At 51.0% G+C, this 24,413-nt stretch overlaps 1 protein-coding gene across 28 annotated transcripts in view; it reads left to right on the forward strand.

Moving 5' to 3' along the window:
* Positions 1-24,413, forward strand: part of LOC144727773 (uncharacterized) — a 140,569-nt gene that overhangs the window by 32,484 nt on the left and 83,672 nt on the right. For 25 of the 28 annotated variants that reach the window (XM_078606849.1, XM_078606857.1, XM_078606847.1 and 22 more), the window contains 6 exons: positions 3,505-3,649; positions 5,223-5,303; positions 14,111-14,191; positions 14,781-15,041; positions 15,975-16,121; positions 23,595-23,802. In XM_078606849.1, the coding sequence (XP_078462975.1) occupies positions 3,505-3,649; positions 5,223-5,303; positions 14,111-14,191; positions 14,781-15,041; positions 15,975-16,121; positions 23,595-23,617 (738 nt within the window). In that variant the 3' untranslated portion in view covers positions 23,618-23,802. The remainder of the gene's footprint in view (positions 1-3,504; positions 3,650-5,222; positions 5,304-14,110; positions 14,192-14,780; positions 15,042-15,974; positions 16,122-23,594; positions 23,803-24,413) is intronic. The other 3 variants (XM_078606865.1, XM_078606866.1, XM_078606877.1) reach the window with 3 other exon arrangements.

A 24,413-nucleotide genomic window follows, 5' to 3' on the forward strand; every position in this document is an offset into this window, starting at 1 on the left:
ATGTTTCATGAAAGGAGACTGAAATGCCCATATCGCCATGCATGCCAATGGTTAACGCTCAAAGGACCACACAGATGGGTTCACAAACCCACATCTCAGTTTCTTCAGTGAAAGACAACCTGATGCCTCATGACCGACGCCGGGCTAACTCTGTATGGCCTTGGCCTGGCTCGGTTGTACAGTGGAAAAGAGGTGTTACGGGTGGGCACTGCCACCATCACCAACCACCGCTTCCTCTCGTGTCCCTCCTGAGCAGGCGGCATCGGCGTCGGTGGGCGCGCGTGCCACGCCGCAGTGGTTCTACGCGGGCAATCTGCGTCACCAGTGTAGCCCAGTGACACCCTCCATCACCAGTGTAGCTCAGCGTCACCCTGCGTCACCAGTGTAGCCCAGTGACACCCTGCGTCACCTTCGTAGCCCAGTGTCACCCTGCGTCACCAGTGTAGCCCAGTGACACCCTGCGTCACCAGCGTAGCCCAGCGTTACCCTGCATTACCAGTGTAGCCCAGTGACACCCTCCATCACCAGTGTAGCTCAGTGTCACCCTGCGTCACCAGTGTAGCCCAGTGACACCCTGCGTCACCTGCATAGCCCAGTGACACCCTGCGTCACCTGCGTAGCCCAGCGTCACCCTGCATAACCAGTGTAGCCCAGTGACACCCTGCGTCACCAGCGTAGTCCAGTGACACCCTGCATCACCAGCGTAGCCCTGTGACACCCTGCGTCACCAGCGTAGCCCAGTGACACCCTGTGTCACCTGCGTAGCCCAGCGACACCCTGCGTCACCAGCGTAGCCCAGCGACACCCTGCGTCACCAGCGTAGCCCAGTGACACCCTGCGTCACCAGCTTAGCCCAGTGACACCCTGCGTCACCAGCATAGCCCAGCGACATCCTGCGTCACCAGTGACACCCTGCATCACCCTGCGTCACCAGCGTAGCCCAGTGACACCCTGCATCACCAGTGTAGCCCAGCGACACCCTGCGTCACCAGCGTAGCCCAGTGACACCCTGGGTCACCAGCGTAGCCCAGTGACACCCTGCGTCACTAGCGTAGCCCCGCGACACCCTGCGTCACCAGCGTAGCCCAGCGACACCCTGCGTCATCAGCGTAGCCCAGCGACACCCTGCATCACCAGCGTAGCCCAGCGATACCCTGCGTCACCAGCGTAGCCCAGTGACACCCTGCGTCACCAGTGACACCCTGCGTCACCAGCGTAGCCCAGTGACACCCTGCGTCACCAGCGTAGCCCAGTGACACCCTGCATCACCTGCATAGCCCAGTGACACCCTGCGTCACCTGCGTAGCCCAGCGTCACCCTGCATCACCAGTGTAGCCCAGTGACACCCTGCGCCACCAGCGTAGTCCAGTGACACCCTGCATCACCAGCGTAGCCCTGTGACACCCTGCGTCACCAGCGTAGCCCAGTGACACCCTGTGTCACCTGCGTAGCCCAGCGACACCCTGCGTCACCAGCGTAGCCCAGCGACACCCTGCGTCACCAGCGTAGCCCAGTGACACCCTGCGTCACCAGCTTAGCCCAGTGACACCCTGCGTCACCAGCGTAGCCCAGCGACATCCTGCGTCACCAGTGACACCCTGCATCACCCTGCGTCACCAGCGTAGCCCAGTGACACCCTGCATCACCAGCGTAGCCTAGTGACACCCTGGGTCACCAGCGTAGCCCAGTGACACCCTGCGTCACCAGCGTAGCCCCGCGACACCCTGCGTCACCAGCGTAGCCCAGCGACACCCTGCGTCACTAGCGTAGCCCAGTGACACCCTGCGTCACCAGTGACACCCTGCGTCACCAGCGTAGCCCAGTGACACCCTGCGTCACCAGCGTAGCCCAGTGACACCCTGCATCACCAGCATGGCCCCACAACACCCTGGGTCACCAGCGTAGCCCAGCGACACCCTGCGTCATCAGCGTAGCCCAGCGACACCCTGCGTCACCAGCGTAGCCCAGCAACACCCTGCGTCACCAGCATAGCCCAGTGACACCCTCCGTCACCAGTGACACCCTGCGTCACCAGCGTAGCCCAGTGACACCCTGCGTCACCAGTGTCACCCAGTGACACCCTGCATCACCAGCGTAGCCCAGTGACACCCTGCGTCACCAGTGACACCCTGCATCACCAGCGTAGCCCAGCGACACCCTGCGTGACCAGCGTAGCCCAGCGACACCCTGCGTCACTAGTGTCACCCTGCGTCACCAGCGTAGCCCAGCGACACCCTGCTTCACTAGTGTCACCCAGTGACACCCTGCGTTACCAGTGTCACCCAGTGACACCCTGCGTCACCAGCATAGCCCAGTGACACCCTGCGTCACCAGCGTAGCCCAGTAACACCCTGCGTCACCAGCGTCACCCTGCGTCGCCAGTGTAGCCCAGTGACACCCTGCGTCACTAGTGTAGCCCAGTGACACCCTGTGTCACCAGCGTAGCCCACTGACACCCTGCGTCACCAGTGTCACCCAGTGACACCCTGCGTCACCAGCGTAACCCAGTGACACCCTGCGTCACCAGCGTAGCCCAGTGACACCCTGCGTCACCAGCGTCACCCTGCGTCACCAGTGTAGCCCAGTGATACCCTGCGTCACCAGTGTCACCCTGCGTCACTTGTGTAGCCCAGTGACACCCTGCGTCACCAGTGTAGCCCAGTGACACCCTGCATCATCAGTGTAGCCCAGTGACACCCTGCATCACCAGTGACACCCTGTGTCACCAGTGTAGCCCAGTGACACCCTGCGTCACCAGTGTCACCCTGCGTCACCAGCGTAGCCCAGCGACACCCTGCGTCACCAGCGTCACCCTGCGTCACCAGCGTAGCCCAGCGTCACCCTGCGTCACTTGTGTAGCCCAGTGACACCCTGCGTCACCAGTGTAGCCCAGTGACACCCTGCATCATCAGTGTAGCCCAGTGACACCCTGCATCACCAGTGACACCCTGTGTCACCAGTGTAGCCCAGTGACACCCTGCACTGGAAGTGGTGCACAAACACAATTAACAAAAAACTTTACACATTTGTCAATAACCTTAAGGAGATATATAATAGGTGATGTTTTGGGCAATGGCCCTTCTTCTGAACAGCGATGTGGGTATGCGTGTGTTATGGTTGCCCAATGTATCGGATGTAACCACAAAGGTTGTGTGCCTCTGTTATAATAATTATTACAATGACCCTGAAAGTGCAGAGATATCGAGTGTGCAGGCTGTGCTGCTGCACTGTCAGGGACCCAGGTGCCAGGCTATGAAGAAGGGGAGGAATTTGAATGGGGGATGGGGGGGGGAAATTTCTTTCCTTGCACCAGGTCCATGCCAACCACACTACCAATGCTACAGCCCTGCTAGGCGTGCTGTTGCATTGGGCTGGCTGCTGGTGTTGACTGTCGCGCGGAACGAGCGTAGACGGCGGATTCAGACAAGAGTGGCGCGTGCACCGTGCAGGCTGTGACGCGGAACATGAGCTTTGTGTGTGGCCGTGCGCTGCTGCTGCCTGCAGGTAGAGAGCCGGGACGAGAAGGCGCGCTCGCTGGAAGACACCATCCTGGAGCCGTACCGCGAGGTGGCGGCCAAGCAGGCCGACAGTGCGGCCCGCGTCTGGGAGCAGCCTCGTCGGAGCACGAACTCCGGCGCTTGCGGCCCAGGTGCGTGCGCCACCCCACCCCTCTTTACCCCACTCCCCACCAGCTCCGCACAGCAACACCGGGGGACGCGTGCATTGGTACGCGTGACAGGAGCTGGCGGCACGGGGAATTGTAAACGTTGGTTGGATGCAAGAGCGGTTGTGTGGCGGCGCAGCGGTAGAGTGAGCGTCTCGCGATTGAAAGGGTGCGAGTTCAAATCTTGGTTGGAGGTTGGCTCACCCCATCATCTCTCTGGCATTGTAGAGAAGTCAACAGTGGTTGGCTCATGAAGGGACTCACTCCCACCATTGGAATCTGAAATTTTCACCACTGGCTCAGGCCTGTAATTATGAGTTGAACACCACCTCGTTTGAGCAGGTCACCACTTTTGAGTTAAAGGTGCTCTGCACCAACCCACACTAACCGGCGAGGTGTGGTGAAGCGTGGGAGTGAAGTATGGCCAAACAACCCCCTGATTGATACGGCATTGAGAGGCCTTCATCGAGATGTCGATTGACCAAATGGGTTGTCCCGTCTACATGGAGGGGATGAGCATCATTTGCCTAGAAGACGGGGGGCCCTCTGTTGGCACCTGCGAGCCTACTGACCATAGGCATTCTTCCAGACGCCGAGTTGTTTGTGGAAAATTTGGAATGGTGGGTGTGGGTAGGTGGATAGGTTTGGGTGGTGGGCAGGGATGTGTCAGGACAGATAGCTTCATGGGCGTTGATTTTTGAAGCGTGGCAACGCCCTCCCCGGCCCCCACTCCACCTCCTGTGACAACATCACCTTGTGGAGGCTGCCCCCTTATGCAAGCCGACCCACCCACTCCCCCTCCCTCCCAACCAATCTCATTATGATATTAGATTTGTCAAAAGTGCTTTGGCCAATCCTGGCTGAGGCATGACCTTATTCCAATGCTCATGTGTGAGCTCCGGCGAAATCTCTTTGCAGCCAAAGGCATGTGATTTATAAATAGATGTTATTACTGATAAGGTTAGGATATTTGCAGTGTTGGAGCCTGCTGCAGGGAAAATGCATTTTTATTATTCATATATTTGAAAACTGTGCGAAGAAATGAGAGCCGGGACCCAGGAGCACAGGGCCCGGTGGCAGCGTGCAATCTCAGGCGAGTCCCGCGGACGGCTGCAGAAGCCCCTCGCAATACATTTTTGGGAGTGATTTTGATCGGCCGTGACTGTGTGGCATCAGGAGGCGGTCCTGGCCCTGCTCCTTCCTGCTCCTTGTTGTGTGGGAAATAGTGCTCCCGGGAGATTTTGTGCAGAAAGCAATTAGTTTGAGACAAAAATAAATAACTTCCAAAACCGTCGACCTGTAAGGTGACCTTTCATCCATTTTATTTCTTTTAAGCATTTTGCACAACGTCGCATTTCACGGCTCTGGAACGCTGACATTATCGCCGACTTTTAACGCATGAAGTGCAACTTTGCTGTTCAGCAGAGTGAAATGTTTACATCGCCTTTTCCATTCGCTAACCTCGACGGCGTTTATTGTAAATATATCACAATACGGAAAATATTGTCATTTGCTCATGACGGTCATGACGACGCTGACGATTTTGTCGCCCCCGCAGCTGCAGAGTTTGTGAGAGCAAGCGTGGCAGCTTCGCCAGAGACCGATAGCGCCAGGCTCTGCTCAGCCGCGTCACGTCACAGTGAGTAACGTCTTTAGCGCTACCCCTGCCCTCGCCATACCACCTCCACCACCCCCCTCCTCCTATGTCATTGTGCCACCCTAAGCGCGCCCCCATTCCATATCTGCACCTTGCCGGGACGCATTGCTCCCAGCCCGCATTGCGCCACCGGGAGTGGTTCCCTCCCATTCTGAGCCTTCTTATCATCACCGTATACCTGGCCTTATTCTTGCTCCCCTCCTGAGCGAGCGCGTGTGGCATGTGTATTTCCTTTATGTGGTCCATGAAGAGCAGCTGTTAGAGATTAAGTTAGCCATTTGATTATTTCACCTGAGAAATTGCTGATGCCACCCCACCCCCATTGCCTTTAAATAAAAATTTTGCGTGGTGCAAAATTATAAAATAATTAGTGGAATCTTGATTGGGTGGTGGTGTCATGTAAATATATTATGTGGTGCATGGTTTGGAGTTTATATCCACACACAGCAGTCTGTGTTTTGACTGCATTGCGTCCATACAATGACTCTCGCCTGTGTACACGAATGTGCTTACGCAAATGTGCGTACAAGATTGCATATGCGGGAAGCCCTTATTGACCACTGTTCGCTCTGTGCTTATGCATTTTTTTGTGTGTACTTGAGTAGCAAGCACCGGTGTGTGGGGAACGGGGGCAGGGCTGCCTGAAGTAATTTGGTTTGCAAGCTGATTAATACAGTACCGGTAAAAATAGCGAGAAGATGGCAAGAATTAAATAAAAAATATATAAATCCAGGCAGCGGCAGTAGCTGCCGTAGAGGCTGCAGATTCCGGCTGACGATACATCATCGCGCTGCTGCGGCCTGATTTATTTTCCCGTGGAGTGATTTCTCCAGCGCTGACCAGTTTGAAAAACGCCGGAGCGCCGTGCGTAACCGCCCGCCCCGCGCCGCGCATCGTAATGCTTTTTTCCTCTGAATCGTATTAAAATGACTGATGGCCTCTTTGGCTTGATAAATTATTTATCATCCTCCAACAAGTTTCTTACCATTATGCCGCGGCCTCAGAAATGAATTAGCCGCACTCTGATTTTCTGCCGCGGCTGTGGCTTGTTATAGAGAAATGAATATTTTAACAAGGGACTTGCCGGGCGAAAGGGAGAGGGCGGAAAAATTCCCATCTTCTCCGTGCCGTCTCGGCGGTGCGCTTGCTCGATCGTGTTGGTGCTTGCTCATTCGCTCTCCGTAAGCTGTATGAATATTTTAACGAGCGAACCTCGGGAAAAAAGCCGCTCGTTTTTTTTTCTCGTGCCGCTTCATCTCTTGAGAAATATGCATCGCTGTTTACGGGCCTGCCTTCCTTACCAATGTTTTTCCGCTCTTCGTGTCTCTCGCGCACCCGCCCTTGCCGTCATCCCATTTCGCTCCACTCTTCTTTCCATCAATCATTTGTTTTCTATTTCACCACAATAGGCTATTACACATGAATGCGTCGCTTTCAAAGTTATGTATAAATACGCGGCTCGGGCGAGAGGAGGGGTGGGAAGACGTGAGGCGTGTGTACTCGCGAGATAGCATTTACAAACATCTGCTTGATGAGCCGCACTTAAAAACGGTAAAATTGTGCAAACCGAAGCTGTAAGGAATGGCCATTTTGGAAATTGCATTAAAAGGACAGGTCGGCGTGAGCGGCGCGTAGGAGTGTTTTGAAGTGAGCAAAATTGACAGTACTGGGACACGGTCTCGGATGCCTTTGTGGTGGGCGGGAGTCGGGGGGGTGGGAGTAGCGGAGTGGGGGGCGCGGTTGGCCTTGGGTAGGCGAGAGGTTGGTTGCGCGGGGTTGTTAACCCCCTCGCCCTCGCAATGATGTTATTTTCTTAATGGCCGCCGCCGCCGCTAAAAGGCTTTTGGACAGTCGTAGAAAACAAATTGAAGGCCCCGTTTTTGCATGATAATGTCCCCGCGAGTCGCGACGAGCACTCACCTTGGCGTAATTTCATTTTGTCTCCGCATTTGGGGAATTGTAGGTGTAGGGGTTAAGGCAGGCAAGGGCAAATGCTCGCAGTGAGCACGGGGGACGCGGGGTGGTGGGTGCACCCACATTCCGAGTCGGAGGTTAGGCGGACCGCTTGATTTAAACTAATCATCTCGTGAGGGCCTCTCGTTCTGCCGGGCCGTGGGTCCTTGAAATTGACCTTTATGTGTGAACGGCCGCGTGGGCTGTCAAAAACCTGCCGTTCTGACAATGTGACGCCCCGCGCGCTTGTGCTGTGAATGATTAGCGTGGCCACTTTTAGCCACTGTCTGCCGTCAGTTCCGCGAGCCGGCGCAAATGTTTTAAGTGCCTGTTTCCCGGCCCTGACCCGGCGCGACATCAAGCAAGCATGCACGAGCGTGTTCACGGCGCACCAGTCCGTTGTGTGGTGCAGTCGTTTGTTGGTTTGTTTACCGGTTCCGGAGTGGGCTCCTTTACGCGCTCATTCCTTAATTACGCATTCGCCGGTGCTGCGTGTCTGCGTGGTGGTGCGATTTCCGCGCGCATTCCACCGGAATGCAGTAAAACGTGCGCGTGTCTGCATGTAGTCAGGAAACGGTATATTTCATATATATATTCGCACGCACACGCGGGTGTAGAAGGTCAGCCATGCTGCCCTGTGAAAGCGCGCACAGGATTAATTGCCCCTCCATCCGAAGCGAGCTGTAATTGGCTCTCGGGAGACCCACGGAAGAAGGCGCCCATTTGTCACTTCTCCTAATAACGTGTCGGTCGGGCCCGGCTCGCACCCTCGCCAGCCAAGGGCTCTGCTCCAACTCCGCTGACTTAACCCAACCTCCCATTTGTCTGGGATATCCGCGTGCAGAAATTTACTTCCCGGTTGGTAAGCACTAGGAGAAAAAAAACTCCTCTGCCGTAATTTTTCCTTCATTATCCTCATCCTTGGTTAGAACTCTTCGTAATATTAACCCTAAAGCAGCGATGGGGCTGCTCTTGGGCACTCCCTGCAAAACAATGAAAATGCTACTGAGTGAGCGTCGACCTCATATTGGCATTATTTGTGGATATTTGGGAGCATTAACTGTGACTTACAGCAGAAATGACACACAAAGCCCATGGGCTGGGCTCGCTGACCCCGGCGGCACGGTGCTGCCACGCATGAAGTATGGCATTTGCCTGCAGTAGATAAAAAAGTACCTCTGGCCACACAAGTGTCCCAGGCCGTTAACAGAAGCATTCGTGGAGCACCGCGTCGCAGAGGGCTCACTTCTTTGGTTCTGTTCGTCCCAAAAATGTTGCCAACAATCGCGACGGAGACGTGACCGCTTACTGACGTCCGTGACTTCGCGCCAGCCTCGCCGGCGTCGCGGCGGTCGTGCCCCCCCAACCTAAACACAGGTGTAAAGTGTGGAGTGTGGCGCTGCCCAATGCCCCCCCACCACCCACACCTCCCGCCACCCACCCACTCCCCGACCCCACACATCCACCGCCAGATAATATAGGAGTGTTATAAAAGCAGTAATTATGCTCCAGATTTGTTTCCCACGGTTGACATTTAGATGCACGTGGATGCCAGCGGACGCCGCACGGAGAGGGATTATCGATGTATTGTCCTCGGGAAGAGGTGAGCCACGCTGCTTTAGTCGTTTGACCCTGTGTCCACCCATCCTCCGTCCCGTCCGGCGGTCCGTCGTGCGTCTGCGAGCCCAAGATTATTATTCAGCGCTATCTTGGGCGGCGCTCACGGTTCTACGAGGTGGATGGGGGGACACCGCCCGCCACCATTTTCTCCCAGCGCCCCCCCCCCGCGCTTGCGCTCGAGATGGCGCTTTTCAGCGAGTGGTCGCGCAGCGCCGCGCGGTCCTAACGCCTGCAGTGCCGCGACCGCTCGGCGATCTCAACACTTACGAAACATCACAATTCTAATTTACAGCCTTTTGTCAATCCACCGCTGGATGACGGCCTCCCCATGCCTCGTCGGACAGGGAGTTGTTTGACCATACCTAACCATGCTGGTCAGTGGGCAGGTCTGACTCAGATTTTACTGGCCACTGTGGTCTCAACACTTACAGTGTATTTTACTCTTAATCATTGCAGACAGCACTTATCCAACAAATCAACCAAGCATCTTCATCCGTTCTATTTAATTTCATGCTTACCTTAATATGGCTAAGTCACTCATGGGGTCTACTTAGCCCATCATCTTTTGCTCTGGGGTGAATAAAATAGTTCCGATCTATGGGGAGTCAATATTGGTTATCTATGGTCACTGTCATGGGAATGTGGAATTTCCACCACGAGCTCAAGGCCATCAGCAGAGAGGAGCCCCACCCCTACGCTCACACTCACTGCTCACGCGAGCAGTGAGCTTGCTTGATGTGGAATAGCTATAGCTTCCCAATTCAGCCTGCAAAGGAGATAATAAATCTCACTGGCTCTCACCTGGTTGAAAAAGGACACTGCATTAAGCAGATACATAATAGGTCGTTTCAGAAGGTAGTGATGTGCAGAATGAGATTCCTCTGTGGAGCGGGCCATTGAGAGTGAGGATGGCTCCAGTACAGCGGACCCTTAATTTTTTTGACGTGCTTAAGGTCATTAATTTGATGGGGGTGTTTAATATCGAATGGAGTAGAGGTGTAGAGGCCTTCTTTTGTTTGTGGAGTGCAACCTTGCCTCTTTAAACGCAGTTGCGGGTCCCGCGAATTCTGCCCGCGCCTGCTGCTGCTGCTACTGCTGGGAGCACCTCCTACGATGCGGTTCGTTAAGTGGAGGCAGAGTGACGGCTCTCTCTCGTTTCACGAAGATTGGCTTGGCTTGCCCTATTTTGAAAGTCACAAAAATGCAATTCCTGTTTGTGCTTCACGTGCAAACGTGGTACGTGTGGCGCTTGTTTATTTTTGTACGGACGCTGCTCCGCGAATGAGAAAGGCAATGTGCATAACGGTGCGCGCGCACCACAGTTTTGATTAGTGCCACGGCGAGCGCCGCTGTTTGTCATGTATATTTCGGTGGGTTTTTTTTACTGAAATGCCAGCGTTTTTTCCTTTTATCTTGCGTAACGACGAGCAGCGTCAGTTAATCGTGGATCGGTGCCCAAATAAGAATAGAGATCTCTAAATCATGCCCCTTTGTCTTCCCATGTGTGTGCTGCCGGCTCTCGCTTGGGTAATTGGCGCATCTTCGCCGGGCCGCTTGCAGGATACGCGAGATGGAGAGAATAGATGAGGGCGATTAGGTGAAGAGGTGGCTGGTGCAAGAAAGAGAAAGAGGTTCACGTCTGCAGAAGGAACAGTAACAGAACGCTAGACCTTTCCTGCGTGTACAGTGTATGCGAACAGTGAAAAAATAGGCGACATTAGAAAAAACCCTGCGACAGCAGCTGCCGTGAGTGAGCGCTGCATCTAAAGCGGCAGGCCGGATGAATATTAATCGGGCTGGAAGGAAGCCACCCGCCATCCCTGCAGTACGGCCGAAGGCGCCCAGGTTCACGGCTTCCTCCGCCACTGCCGCTGCGGCCCCCCCCACCCCCCGCAACACCGCCCCCGCCTCCGCCTGCTCCTCTATCCCCGACAGCGCCCCTGCTCCCCTATATTTCCTCCCAACTGCCCCCCCCGAATCCACCACACTCAGATCTCCGCCGGCTACCATTCCCAGGTCTCGCACACCGGATCCGCCTAATTGTAGCCCCATTCCACAGCCGGGCCCCCCACTACCAACCTGCCCAACGGCACCCCCTTCCCCTTCAGCTCCCCACTCCATTCCATCCCCCATTCATTGGGCCCTGTTTGAAACATGTCTGAATTTTTTAGACCGGTTGAGGACGGAGCGAGTGAGCGGGTGAGTGTGCTATGCGGGTGGCCTCTGTAAGCGACTGTGTGTAGCTTATATTAGCTATGCTCCATAAATTTGGTGTTCGTCTCATAAAACGTGTTGGTCTTTTAACGAGATATTACGCGGGTGGTGTGTATGTTTTAATGTCCCTTTATGAATCTGCAGAGGATTTGAAATGGAGCTCGAGACTGCCAGAGAGATGATTTCCTTTTGAACATAGATAACAGGCGTTAATACCCGCAAACGGCATTGACGCAGCATTGGCATGCGCCACTAAAGCATTCACAATTCAATTTGTGTGTTTTTTTGGTTTAATATCATCAGCTTAAAAATTTTCTAATAACTATAACAATAATTCAATGTTGCATGCGCTTGCTTGCTTGCATGCGTTTGCGTGTGTGTGTAGATATATATTTTCTAACTGAAAATAGTGTTCAGCGTGGAATGGCCGGGTGTAAATTACGGCGCACACGCTGACAGACTCAACAATAAATGCCCCATCTCTGCTGCGGCAGATTTAAGTAAGGCTATAGAGCTGCATGGCCAGCATTAACTCAGGCTTGCTGCAATGCGGGAGCGGCTGCGTCACGCACGGGTCGTTTGTCTGCCAGCCGAGCCGAAATTACCCCCAGACAGCCATTATATCTGCAGCCAGCCCAGGGATTCGCCGGGAAAGGTCACGGCGAGATTTCAGCTGCAGAAATTGCAGCCATCAAACTGATTGCCTGTCATAGCGGCCGCGTTAATTCAGCCGGGAGAAAAAAAAAGTCGGGCTCATCTCTCTCAAAAGCGTTTGCTCGCTCTGTCCCAGCGTTCATCTGTCTGTCTCTCACCATTTTTTCCCCTCCTCTTTTTCTCTGGTGTACGCTCAGTGGTTTATTTATTTATATATAGCATTCTCACCCTTTGTATTCAATGTCTTGGGGGTAATTTTCTCTTAACTATACGTGCATTTAATCTCCGTAAATTCCATTGCCTTTCTGTAGGGGGTTTTCTTCTCTGTTGCAAATGAAAAAAAATAACAATGCCCACCACTTTGATACAAGTAAAAGATCTAAGATTATTAAAAAAGCAGGACTGTATACTGTAGCCATCACCTTTCCCTTTGATATATATTTTTTGTCTTTCGCAATGCGAGACGCCCCAGTTTGGTGTGCCGCCGGTATTAGTGAGGAGGAACGAGCAGGAGGCGGTATGACAGAGCGCGGCACGCGGCTCTGTCCCGAGCCATGTGCGAGGCCGCGTGGCTCGGTGTGGCTCGATGTGGCTCGGTAGCTGTGACCAACGTGGAGGCCGTGCCGTGTAATTTAATCAGAACGCGGAGGAGAAATGCGGCCACCGCCTCAGCATGTCAGAGTAGAAAATGGCGGCAATGGCGAGCAGCCTCCCCGCGCTTGGCTGATGGTGCTGAGGAGACCATCCTCCTTCAAATACGTGCGACGTTAAAAGCTTTTAAAAAGAAAGAAGCTGACATAATCCTTGACCCGCGTTCGACACAATTGAGAATATGATGCCTTGCATCCTTCCACTCCAGCGTGTCCTGCCTGTTATTAAATTTTTTACACATTTTTTTTTACAGATTTGCGATGTAGGTGAGCGTACAGGACAGGGATGCAGCGGTGTTGTTTCCAGGAGCCGCAAGCAGAAACACTGGTTGTTATATTTACCTGTTCCGTGTATCGAGTGAAGGCGGAGTGCTCGCCACGTACACAAGGCAGTGGTTGTTACAATCAAAGCCCTCCTTTTTCTGCGGGGGAAATAGCCTCGCTGTGTTCACGATCCAGACTGTATTTTTACCACGCAGAGATGTGAAGTTTGGCCTTGGGAACCCTTGTTGAAGTGTTAAATTGCTAAATAAAATAAAGCGGGTTGCATGTGTGCGATGAACCTGCAGTCGGAAGAGAGGCTTTTAGCGCGAGACGAATGGCTCGCTGTTATTGCCAGCAGACGCGATCGCTGCCGGAGAGTTCATCCTTCTTGCATTAATTCCCAGCCGGGCGGGCCCTGGCTATTGACCAGTGTCGAGGCCTTGCAGTCGATTAGCAGAATTGATGGGATTGATCGCCTCTCTCTGTGCATAACCCCTTCCAAACCGGGCGCTACCGTCTGGGCCCAAGCCACAAACCTGGCTGCTCGGTGTGGCTTTTCAAAGTCTGGCTGCAGCGTCAGTGTGGCACCCACACCACTGCAGCGCGGTCATAATGCCAAGCTGCCAGAAGGGGCCTGTAACGGTGTTTCAAGCAAAAGTATTTCATGTTTCTGCTGTGTAAAAAAATGAAGACCAAGTTGAGGATTGTAATATGTTTAACAATGTGTAAAACAGTTAACCCTGCCTCTGTCTCTTAGAATTTAAGCAAAATATATTTTCCGGAGTAAATTAACCGCAAAAAAAGTGCAATTCGGGGAAGCAGGGCCTGACTGGTAGAGCAGCGGTCCTGGCCTACATTTTAGTTTCCTCTTGAGTTTTGCGGGCGCGTGCCGGCGAGCAGGTGCGGCGGCGGCGTGCATGTGTGCGCGGGGCCCGGCGTGTCGATTTGAATGAGGCGGATCGTTCGGCCGGTATTGACTTTCTGGAGCCCGCAGCAGCAGCCGCAGCCTGTGCAGAGAGCGGTCTGCAGGGGCGGCCATATTTGCAGGAGCAGGGCGTCCGTGCTGCCCACATTCTTCGTGTGTCTCTCCAGCCGCGGTGTTTTTCCCAGTGCTACATATTTTTATTCGGCTTGTTGCTCTCGCTAATTTTTTGTCGTTAACGTTGAGTCACTAATAAGGGACGGCCAGACGTGGGTTGGAAGAAATTGAGAGCCGCCGAAAGACAAGGCGGTGATTTTTTTCTCCTCCTTCGTTATGAGATGGATTGTGCGACACTATTGACGACTTTGCGTACATTTGCGGAATAAGCGCTCTTTGTCTTCGGCGCACTTAGCGGGGGAAAAAAAAAATCGGCGACGGCATATTCACGAACGCTCTTCCGGAATTCTCTCATGGATTCTTTCGTCTTATTTTTTTCGTCCCGTTCACTTCAGACCGGCGCTCTCCCCTCCTTGGTGGGACAGGCCGGCTGGCTGAGCGGCAGCCTCAGCGGCGATCTGCTGCTCAAGGCGGAGGTGAGTACCCACCACTCTCACCTCCACTCTCGCCACCGCTTGTGTTGCCACATCGCTACATTGAAGCATTGCGCTTCAACTGTTCGTCCCAGCGTCGACATTGTACGCGTCCACGTGGAACGCGGTTAAGAGCGCCGTACATTCCAGTTGATTATAATTACCGCAAAATGGATGTGAATCTCCGCCAAAGCTCTCATGATGGGCCTGCTAATGTGTAAATCTAATCAAAGAGCTCGGTTTTATTATAACGTCTGGAAACGTTCGGTAAAATTTACGCTTAAATCAATAGTTGCGGCGTTAGTGAGTCCCTTATTACGGGAATGAATCCGATCTGCACAGCTTAGCCCGAGTTAATGTCATCATACGTTTTTTTCTTCTACTTTAGAGATATGAACTTTCACTTCACCAACAAAGCGCTGGAGAAATTGTTCTAAAGCATTCGACCTTTTGAAAACGTTCGCGTTAAATCGTCGGTGGCGTTCGCTCGTATTCGAAAAACGAAATTGTCTGGGAAAAAAAAAATCAATGTTAAGGAAATTAAGGGTTGCGTGCCGCGTCGTCCTTCTCCCCGGCCGCCGTGCGCAAACAGCTTGCAGCACCCCAAAGAACGCGTCCCAACGTCTGCAGCGGGAGCCGCCCGGCCTGCAGGAGAAGTGGGACATGCCGCAGACCGAGGTGGGCACCGGCATTCACCCTCGGCACCGGCGTGCACCCCCGGCACCCGCATGCACGCGTGCCGCCGTTCATCCCTGCAAGCGTTACACCCGCAGTCACGCCGAGCCTCGTGCCTCTCCGTGCGACCTGCGCACGGCACCATCACTCTTCGCGAGCGGACATCACGCTCGTCATAGTACGTGTCGCACACGTACCAGTACTGGTATCTGTCCGGTACGTAGAGGCGTGTCCAGATGCACGAGCTCGTGTGGTTTGCTCGTGATGCGGGCCGACGCGTACATGCTCGGAGCCACCACCCAGCGAACGAATTTTGCTTGACCGCGGAGTGGACTGCACGCATGAGTGCGACTATGCACAGCACGTCGGCGTACCGTTAATTGTGTACACTTCGTTATTTTGGAGACTTTTTCCTGCTGCTTTGTTGACCAAAGCTGAACAATTTCTCAGTTGCCATTACTGGCGTACGGTGCGAAAGTAAATGAGAAACTCTCTGGAGGAGGCCGCTGCTGCCGCCGCTCACTGTTGCCAGTCACGCAAGCAGCTCGAGCAAAGCCAGAGACGCAAGTGGCTTCTGCTGGGTTTATCGCCTGAAACTACTTCGGGATTAAACAATGTGTGGTTCTCCAAACATGAGCGTGCTTGCGGGTGAAGTCTGTGTGTTGTCCGATGTTGGCGGAATGATTTATCGATTAAAATCAGTTCTTAGCACTCACAGTGCATGCTCTAAATCGTGGGTGTTAAAACTGTTTGGGTTCCATTGGTACGCATTACGGGGTGAAGCAGTGGCACAGTGGTTAGCACACTCGTTATAAACTTGTGGCAAGTGGTTTTTTAACCGTTTCTGGGCACCCCCTTCACTAACTCTCTAATCAGCATGGTGAAGTATAGTCAAACAGCCCCTACGACGGACACGGCATGGGGACATCTTCATCCCGAAGAGGCTTGACATGGGGCTGTAAACCACATGAACTATAATTAATGTGACCGGTTCACATGACCCCTTGCGCCATTAGAGATCCCACACGCTTCCCAATGCAAAATAACATTGATTTTTTTTATTCATAAAATCTCTGGAGCGGGAGGGCGGTAAATCATGGCATTGCTACAGAACGACGTTCAAGAGCAGGGGATCTACCAGCTGCAGGTGTCAACGTGGGACAGGGAGGAGGAGGTGGAGAAGCAGAGGGTAGGCGTGGAACCACTGGCCACCGAGCTGCTGGAGACTCGGGCCCTGCACCAGCAGTGCAACCAGCAGGTGGGTCACGAGATTATCCCAGCTTTCATTTTGCTTTTTACATTTCCCAAGTTTATCCTGATTGTGCTATCGGCGTCACGGCCACAAGGCAGAGAACAACCTTTCGCAACTCTCGCCGAGCGTTATTAGAGGACGGCCCATGGAAGCAAATGTCACAGAGCTACCGCTGAGATCCCTTCAAGTGGCTTCTGGTCCACACAGTAGGGGCCAGCACTTTCTTACCCGCTCTGCCCCTGTTTGTCATGTGAAAGTCTTAACCGATATTTGAAATCCTCAGAGCTCGAAATTGAAGTGCAGAGTAAAATATTTGCGTGATAAGTTTTGTGCAGTCATTGGTGACCAACCTGAGACCATTGAAACTATTTACTATTTTTATTTTACCAGATAAGAGGCCCACTGAGCTATATATATATCTTTTTCAGAAGCAACCTGGCCACAAATGATAGCTCAACGAAGTGGCTTATCACGTGGTAATTTATAGCAGCCAAATACTCTAAACGCATGATTCTTAATGCGGAGGGAAAAACCGGAGGACCCAGAGAAATATCCACGCAACCGCAGGGAGAACATTCAAACTCCAAATATACAGGCGTCAGGGTCGGGATCGAATCCGTGACCTCCTGTATACTAGGTGGGGTAGTTAACATCTCACCACCGTGGCTCCCATTTACTCACTACACTTGACATCGTACAGAATGGACGGCTCTGCGTCAATTTGTGATTTCGATGGAAAAGTAATAGGAATTTCGTATTGGGCCCTCAGGAGAAGCTTCCCCCTCCCCTTGCTTTCTACCTTCACCACCCCTGAACTCCTCCACCCCGCTCCCTGATATGGCCTGTGTGCGGTGTGCGTCTCGGTGGAGGAGGCCGAGAGTTGGCTCACCCAGACCTTGGCCATGCGAACCAACAACCAGGAGCTTCAAACCAGGTGAAGTTTGGTGATGTGGCAGGGAGAGAGGCTATGGGAAGGGCTGGGGGATCATGACTGTGTATATATGTTGGACTTTTTTTGTTCCTTATGAAGGACAACAAACCAAACACAAAAATATAGTTTTTTTACGAGATTGCTTAAATATAAATGTGTCCTTAAACCAGCCACCACCTGACAGCCAATTAGTAAGGTTGTCACATAAACAAAGCATGCCATTTAGTTACTAGTTCAGTACACTGGTGTGTTGGAGAGTAAACACACAACATTTATTATGGATAATATTATTATGGATAATATTGGTTGCGCAAAGCCTACGTGTTAAACATAGATTTGAAGTTTTCTTGACTGCAGGGACCCATACTCTTTGGTTCTTTCGGTAAAGTCACGTAGGTATAAAATAAAAGAAATCACGACGTTTCGTTGCTCAACACAAGCGTCCGTCATCAGGTGGGACAACCACAGCAAGAAACAATTGCTGAAGTGCCCACTTCAGTGTCCACTTCAATGCCCACTTCAGCAATTGTTTCTTGCTGTGGTTGTCCCACCTGATGACGGACACTTGTGTTGCGCCCGAAACGTCGCGATTGAATTTATTTTATTTTATACCTACGTGACTTTACCGAAAGAACCAAAGAGTACGAGTACATACACAAAAAGCAGTTGTAAATCTTGAGCTATGGAGATCTGCGGCTCAACTATCATTCACTCCATCTCTCTGGCCTCTCTTTGTGCGACGAAAAAGGACCATCGCTCAAAACTTTGCATATTTATATTTAGCTTTTCCATTTAAGGCCGTGGCATTATTGAAAGATGTGTTGAGTTTTGTTGTTGATTGTCCTTGTGCACCACTGCCAATGCAGTGTCACCAAACCGTTTGATTCTGTGACTTGTGGACTCGTGAGTGTTTCAACCCCAGTGCCCTTTGGACTGTGGCAGAGAGAACGGTTTAACATAGGTGGCAGTAGAGGGTTGAAAATTAAACACATTCGTTGAATTTGTTATACGTTTTAATTCTGAGATATTGGTTGAGATTACCAAAGTTTTTTTTATGATATTTAGTTTTGCCACGAACTAAGTGTGGTGATAATGATTTCTCCATAGCAATTTCCAAAAGTGAAATATGAACATATTGAGTGTATTTTTATTAGTGTGACTGCGGGGCAGATAGCGACGACTTAGTTGTAAAATGAAACACATTTTAACTCTGCCCGTGCAGTCCACTTCTCGCTTTCTTACTGCTGCATAAAACATATATAATTTAGTTTGTCTGCCGGCATCTTATTATGAGATGGAGAGATTTCCATTTAGTACTCGCATCACGATGAGCAGCGGTTGCGCATTCGCCTCTCGTTGCAGGGGCTCGTGGTTCTAATCCAGCGGCCGCCCTGGTTATTGCTGCGGGTGTATAACCGTGACAGTTTAAAGAGCCGTTTGCTTTACAGTGGATGTTAAAGATCCTCGGGCATCATTCGCAAGAGTAGGTCAATGTGTACCGGCATCCCAACTCTACCCCTATCCTAAAAATATACATCACCTATATCACTTTTCACAATACAATAATAATGATAAAGAACATAAATATTGAAACGATTGAATAATAATTAGTTTAAAACTAAAATAATTAACCATTTCAGGGGGCTCACTAAATCTGCATGTTGAAATGACTCGAAAGGTGATGTGGAGGCGTTATTGTTGCATTGTAGCGGTACCGTGACGCTATCGTAGATGGATGATGCAGCCTTCCCGGGTGCTTCTTGTTTGATGATCTCATGGCGTGTGCTGTCGTGAAATTTCGTTCACGCGGAAATTCAATTTCATGAATCGAAAAGTGTCCAGAACTTTAGTAAATTGAGGGATACGTGTGCTCAGTTTGGATTATACACATATCAATCATCGCCCCCTACTGGCAGACTATTGTCCCAGGCCACTATTGCAAATTAGATAATCCTGGTAACCTGAACTCTCACCTGGTTCAACAAAATACTCGAGACACCTTTGTGTGTGCTGCAGAGAGTCCTCGTCACATGTCGATCACAATTAATAGAATTCTCAAACTCGTTGGTTCTTTCGGTAAAGTCACGTAGGTATAAAATAAAATTAAAATATATCACGACGTTTCGGGCGCAACACAAGCGTCCGTCATCAGGTGGGAAACATAGTCTGCTGCTGAGGCAGGCTGTTTTAAAAGGTTTAAAATGGGTGTAGCCCTAGGGTCGTAAAGAAGTGGCCGGGGCTAGTGATGTCAATGTCAGAAATTTGCATGTAACTGTAGAAAAGGAGAGTGAGCATGAGAGATCTGAGAGAGACACAGAGAGTCGTAAATAACAGCTGACATATGTCAACCAAATGTAAAGTTAACTTGATCGCTAAATTCAACCTGTCAAAAAAGAAGCCAGATCCACACGTTAAAAGGTTAGATGTTAACAAGATTGTTATCAATCAGAGTAACATCCCAATTTCAGACAGCCTAAAATCGGTATTAGCTAAAGGATTGAATTTCGCAGTCACCCCTAAACATATCCCAGTGGATGATATAATCGCCCAGGTCGACGTAGCCCTCAAAGGCTTGGGACACAACCCGGCAGACGTTGCTAGATCTGAAATCGCTGCTATCCTCAAAAACGCTTAGAACCCCATTAGCAACATCAGCAAGGACGAGCGTTTTGAACTCTCTAAGTTAAAAAACAGAGATGACATTGTCATCTTCTCAGCCGACAAGGGCAATGCCACTGTCATCATGGATAAAACCACTTACAACAACAAGATTCAGGACCTATGTAATTATGGCAGCTATACCAAATTCAACAGAGATCCCACCAACTGCCTAGCTACAAAAAACAACAATATCATCACTAAATCGACTTCTCTAATCGATCAGACCAAGCAGAGCTCCCTAAAACCTTCGACTGCTAGACCACCCAGATTTTATGGCCTTCCAAAAATCCACAAAGTAGGTACCCCGCTTCGTGCTATCGTCTCCACCATTAACTCACCCACCTACAAACTGGCCCGATTTCTGTCTGAGACCCTGCTTCCTTTCACGGGCAAGTCCACCTCAGCTGTACTTAACTCAGCTCACTTGGTTTCTCTAATCAAGGACATCTCACTGTCTCCGGATGATTTGTTTGTCAGTTTCGATGTAGTCTCTCTGTTCACCAATGTACCTGTACTTGACACCATTGCAATTATTGAAGACTTAGTCCAACAAGGACTGAATCCAGATGTACCAACTTTGGTTAGGCACTGTCTTACCAACACATACTTCACCTGGAATGGTACATTCTACAAACAAAATGGGGGAACCCCAATGGGTTCTCCCTTATCGCCAGTGGTAGCGAATGTTTTCATGGAGAATTTTGAGACAGATGCCATCCAGACATCCACCCTACTTCCTTCCTTGTGGACGAGATACGTAGATGACACGTTCGTCATCTGGCCACATGGCCTACCAGCACTGAACCAATTTCTCAACCACATCAATTCCATACACCCGTCTATCAAATTCACCATGGAAGTGGAAAAGGATGGCAAGCTACCATTCCCGTATGTTTTGATCAAGAAGAGACCTGATGGCTCGTTGGGACATTCGGTCTACTCGAAAGCCACCCACACAGATGCCTATCTAAAGCCTGACTCCCACCACCATCCAGCCCAGAAGAATCCCCTCATCAAAACACTACACCATAGAGCCCGTTGCATCTCTGACCAGGACCACCTAGCCAGTGAGTTGGAGCACGTACACCAAGTTCTCAGGATGAACGGATACTTGGACCGTACAATCCGCAAAGCTGTCTCCCCAGCCATGCGGAGACAACCTTCTGAGGATCCAACCAAAACCATCACTTTATCGTACATAGCAGGGGTTACTAAAAGGATTTCCAAAATATTAAACAAACACGATCCAGGTTCGTTTCAACACAGTACACAAAATCCGTGATTTAATCCCATGTAAAGGATGTGATTCCTGACATGCAATACCCTGGTGTCTACAAACTGAGTTGTGGTTGCGGCAGCAGTTACATTGGGCCAACGAAATGACATGTCTCGGACCGCGTTCGCGAACACAAGGCAGATCTGAAACACGGTAGGACCAATTCCTCTGCCGTTGCCAATCATTGTTTTAACGCTGTGGGCTCACACGAAATTATTTTTTCCAAGACAGAGGTGCTCTGCAAACCTACCGGCTTCCTTCAGAGATTTGTTCATGAAGCCATCCAGATATATAAACACAGACACAACTTCAACCGTGAGGATGGGTACAAACTGAGCAATCATTGGAAGGACGTTATTAACCAGGTAAAGTCTTAACTGACTGATGTTTCCATCCTACCTGCCTATGTCAGCTGTTATTTCTGACTCTTTGTGTCTCTCTCTCTATGCCTCTCTCTTAGATCTCTCATGCTCACCCTCCTTTTCTACAGTTACATGCTAATTTCTCACATTAACATCATGATAATCTCTCACATTCACATAGCCACTTCCATGCCCTCTAATTTCTCACATTAACATCATGCTAATCTCTCACATTCACATAGCCACTTCCATGCCCTCTAATTTCTCACATTAACATCATGCTAATCTCTCACATTCACATAGCCACTTCCATGCCCTCTAATTTCTCACATTAACATCATGCTAATCTCTCACATTCACATAGCCACTTGCATGCCCTCTAATTTCTCACATTAACATCATGCTAATCTCTCACATTCACATAGCCACTTCCATGCCCTCTAATTTCTCACATTAACATCATGCTAATCTCTCACATTAACATAGCCACTTCCGTGTCCTCATCTAGGAGGCCGCTCTCCTATCTTACAGTTACATGCTAATTTCTCACATTAACATCACCAGCCCCGGCCACTTCCTTATGACCCTTGGGCTACACCCATTTCAAACCTTTTAAAACACTCTGCCTCAGCAGCAGACTATGTTTTCCCACCTGGTGACGGCCGCTTGTGTTGCACCCGAAACGTCGTTATTTATTTTATTTTATACCTACGTGACTTTACCGAAAGAACCAAAGAGTATGGATCCCTGCAGTCACGAAAGCTTCAAATTCTCAAAGTTGAATCAGCCAAATTGAATGGCTAAGTAAATGCAATATTACTTGTTATCAGCAGCAGGTAGTGCAGCAAAATCCGTTGTTGGATTCGTACCATGCCTTGACCAACCCACAGCGGAGTACAGTCAAACAACCGCCATGACCCATGCGGCTCGTGGAGGGCCTCATCCAGCGATGGGTTGACCAAATGGTTTTACATGTCCAGTCATTGCTGACCACAACTGACACTGTTAATTGGGTGCGATGCAAAAGTCAAAGAGATTTCTTGCTCCTAGGTATCGAGGCATTGGTGCTCGTCCATTTCCAGCCCTGAGCCAGCGGTGGAAATTCCAGATTCCTGTGGTAATGGCGAGTCTATCCGTGGGACAACCCCTGTTGAATTTCCCACGTAGTGGTACTCATTTTATTGACCCCCGGAGGAATGATGGGCGGCGTCACCTGGCTATGCTTGTGAACCACATTTAATCTAGATTGGAATTTGTGATCGCAGCAGTGCCGGCAGGGTTTCTCTCGACATGACGCTGCCCTCCTGGGCCACCAGCCCGGTTCTACACTGAAGAGCCGACGGGCCCCACAGCAACCCATCTGTGCGTTGGCACTGCCGACGATTGTCCTTTGCTGTACTCAGGTGTCACGGGCAACGACAAGGATCGACAATGTAGTGCGCTCGACTGAAGACGCTCAACTGCAACAAACTGCGCGGCGCTTTAGAGTCCGCTGGGACCGTAAGGGTGCCATGAATCATCCGCCTGAGAATGTGCAAAAATTATGGCCATAACAACAATTTAATATTATTTCATTACGCACTTTGTTGCAACTATTTTTGGACATGAGAGGCACAGTTGTGTAATTGTTTAATTACTGTAAGGACATCATGGGTTCGCGGCCCTGGCAATGGCTCTCACAGTGAGTGGAGGGCAATTCTCTCTGCCCCCTTGATTAATAGTGCTCTCTTCGTTCGAGATGGCAACGGTGCTGTTCCAAGCAACTTCCCGCACGAGCCGTGCGACGAGAGTAAATGTTACCGGATTTATTCATCACTGCTGGTATTGCCAGAGGTAATGGCCTCGCTGGGTTAGTTAACACTTCGTAATTGGTTGTGATGGCAGCGGTTGTCATAATAACTCATAACCCCTCGTTCCCTCCCGTGACCTCCTGCTGTCGAGCCTCCGCTACTCCACGTAGCCTTGAGGCATGTGCAGTGGTGAAGGTCGGGCGCGAGCGGTGTGGTAGCCTCACCGCCTCTTATTTTTGAATAGCGGCTGTTGCAGCAGTTCTCCTGATGACAATAATAATGTCATCAGGAGAACTGATGATGAGAATAATGATGATGGCTATGATGATAATAATGTTTGATAATGAGGACAATGCCGATGGTGATGATCAGGATGAAAATTACTGTGATGTTGGCATTGATGATGATGGATTTTATAATGCTGTATTTAATGATCATGATGATGGTGTTGGTATCCAGCCCCCGGGTTTACCGAGGCATAGATGGCGCTGGTGCCGGAGCTAGCGGAGAGCCACAATGCACGCCAGTCACCGAAGGCCAAGTGGTGCCAGCTGCAGGAGCGCCTGCACGATGCAGTGGCGCAGCTCGCCCTGCTGCGCAAGAACCATCCTCCGCAAGAACCATCCTCCGCAACCTCGACACCGACGTTCGGCTGGCCAACCTCGTGGCAAGTCTCTCCAGCCGTCGCGACCCACGCGGGTCACCCCGGCCATCGCGACCTTGCCACATCCCCTCCTCCCACTACGACCTCACCAGACCCCTCGACCATTATGACTCTCCCACACCATTACCATCCTTACAAGCCTCTCTGACCGTCGCGACCTTTACAAGTGTCCCTGACCATCGCGACCCTGACAAGTTACCCCATCCATTGTAAGTCTGCCCAACGCTTGTAGCTGCTCCCATCCCTTACGCGGTCTCGCCGTCACCTCCATGACCCCTAACACGACTCCCATAACCTCTAAAACTGCTCGGCGCTCCGCGTGTGACCGCGTTGATGCTTTTTTTGGAGCTTTGGTGTCAATCTCGCCAAGCCTCTCTCGAAACAACGGCGAGTGACCGGCTTGGCGTAGCGTCCCAATACGGCCGATCCTCGAGACACGAAGGGCAACCCTGTGGTCTCAAGTACTGTTCGGTTTTTACACATTTTTTTTTTAATTATGATGTTTTTACTACACCAACATGTGAGCCTGGCATACTTCACCGAGAGGTTCCAACAATAAGATCGAGAGAAAAAAATCCGCGGACATCCATTCCGACGTGCAATGGAACCACATG

This window comes from Lampetra planeri, chromosome 26 (assembly GCF_965212315.1).
Source record: "Lampetra planeri chromosome 26, kcLamPlan1.2.h2, whole genome shotgun sequence".
NCBI classification, from domain to species: domain Eukaryota; kingdom Metazoa; phylum Chordata; class Hyperoartia; order Petromyzontiformes; family Petromyzontidae; genus Lampetra; species Lampetra planeri.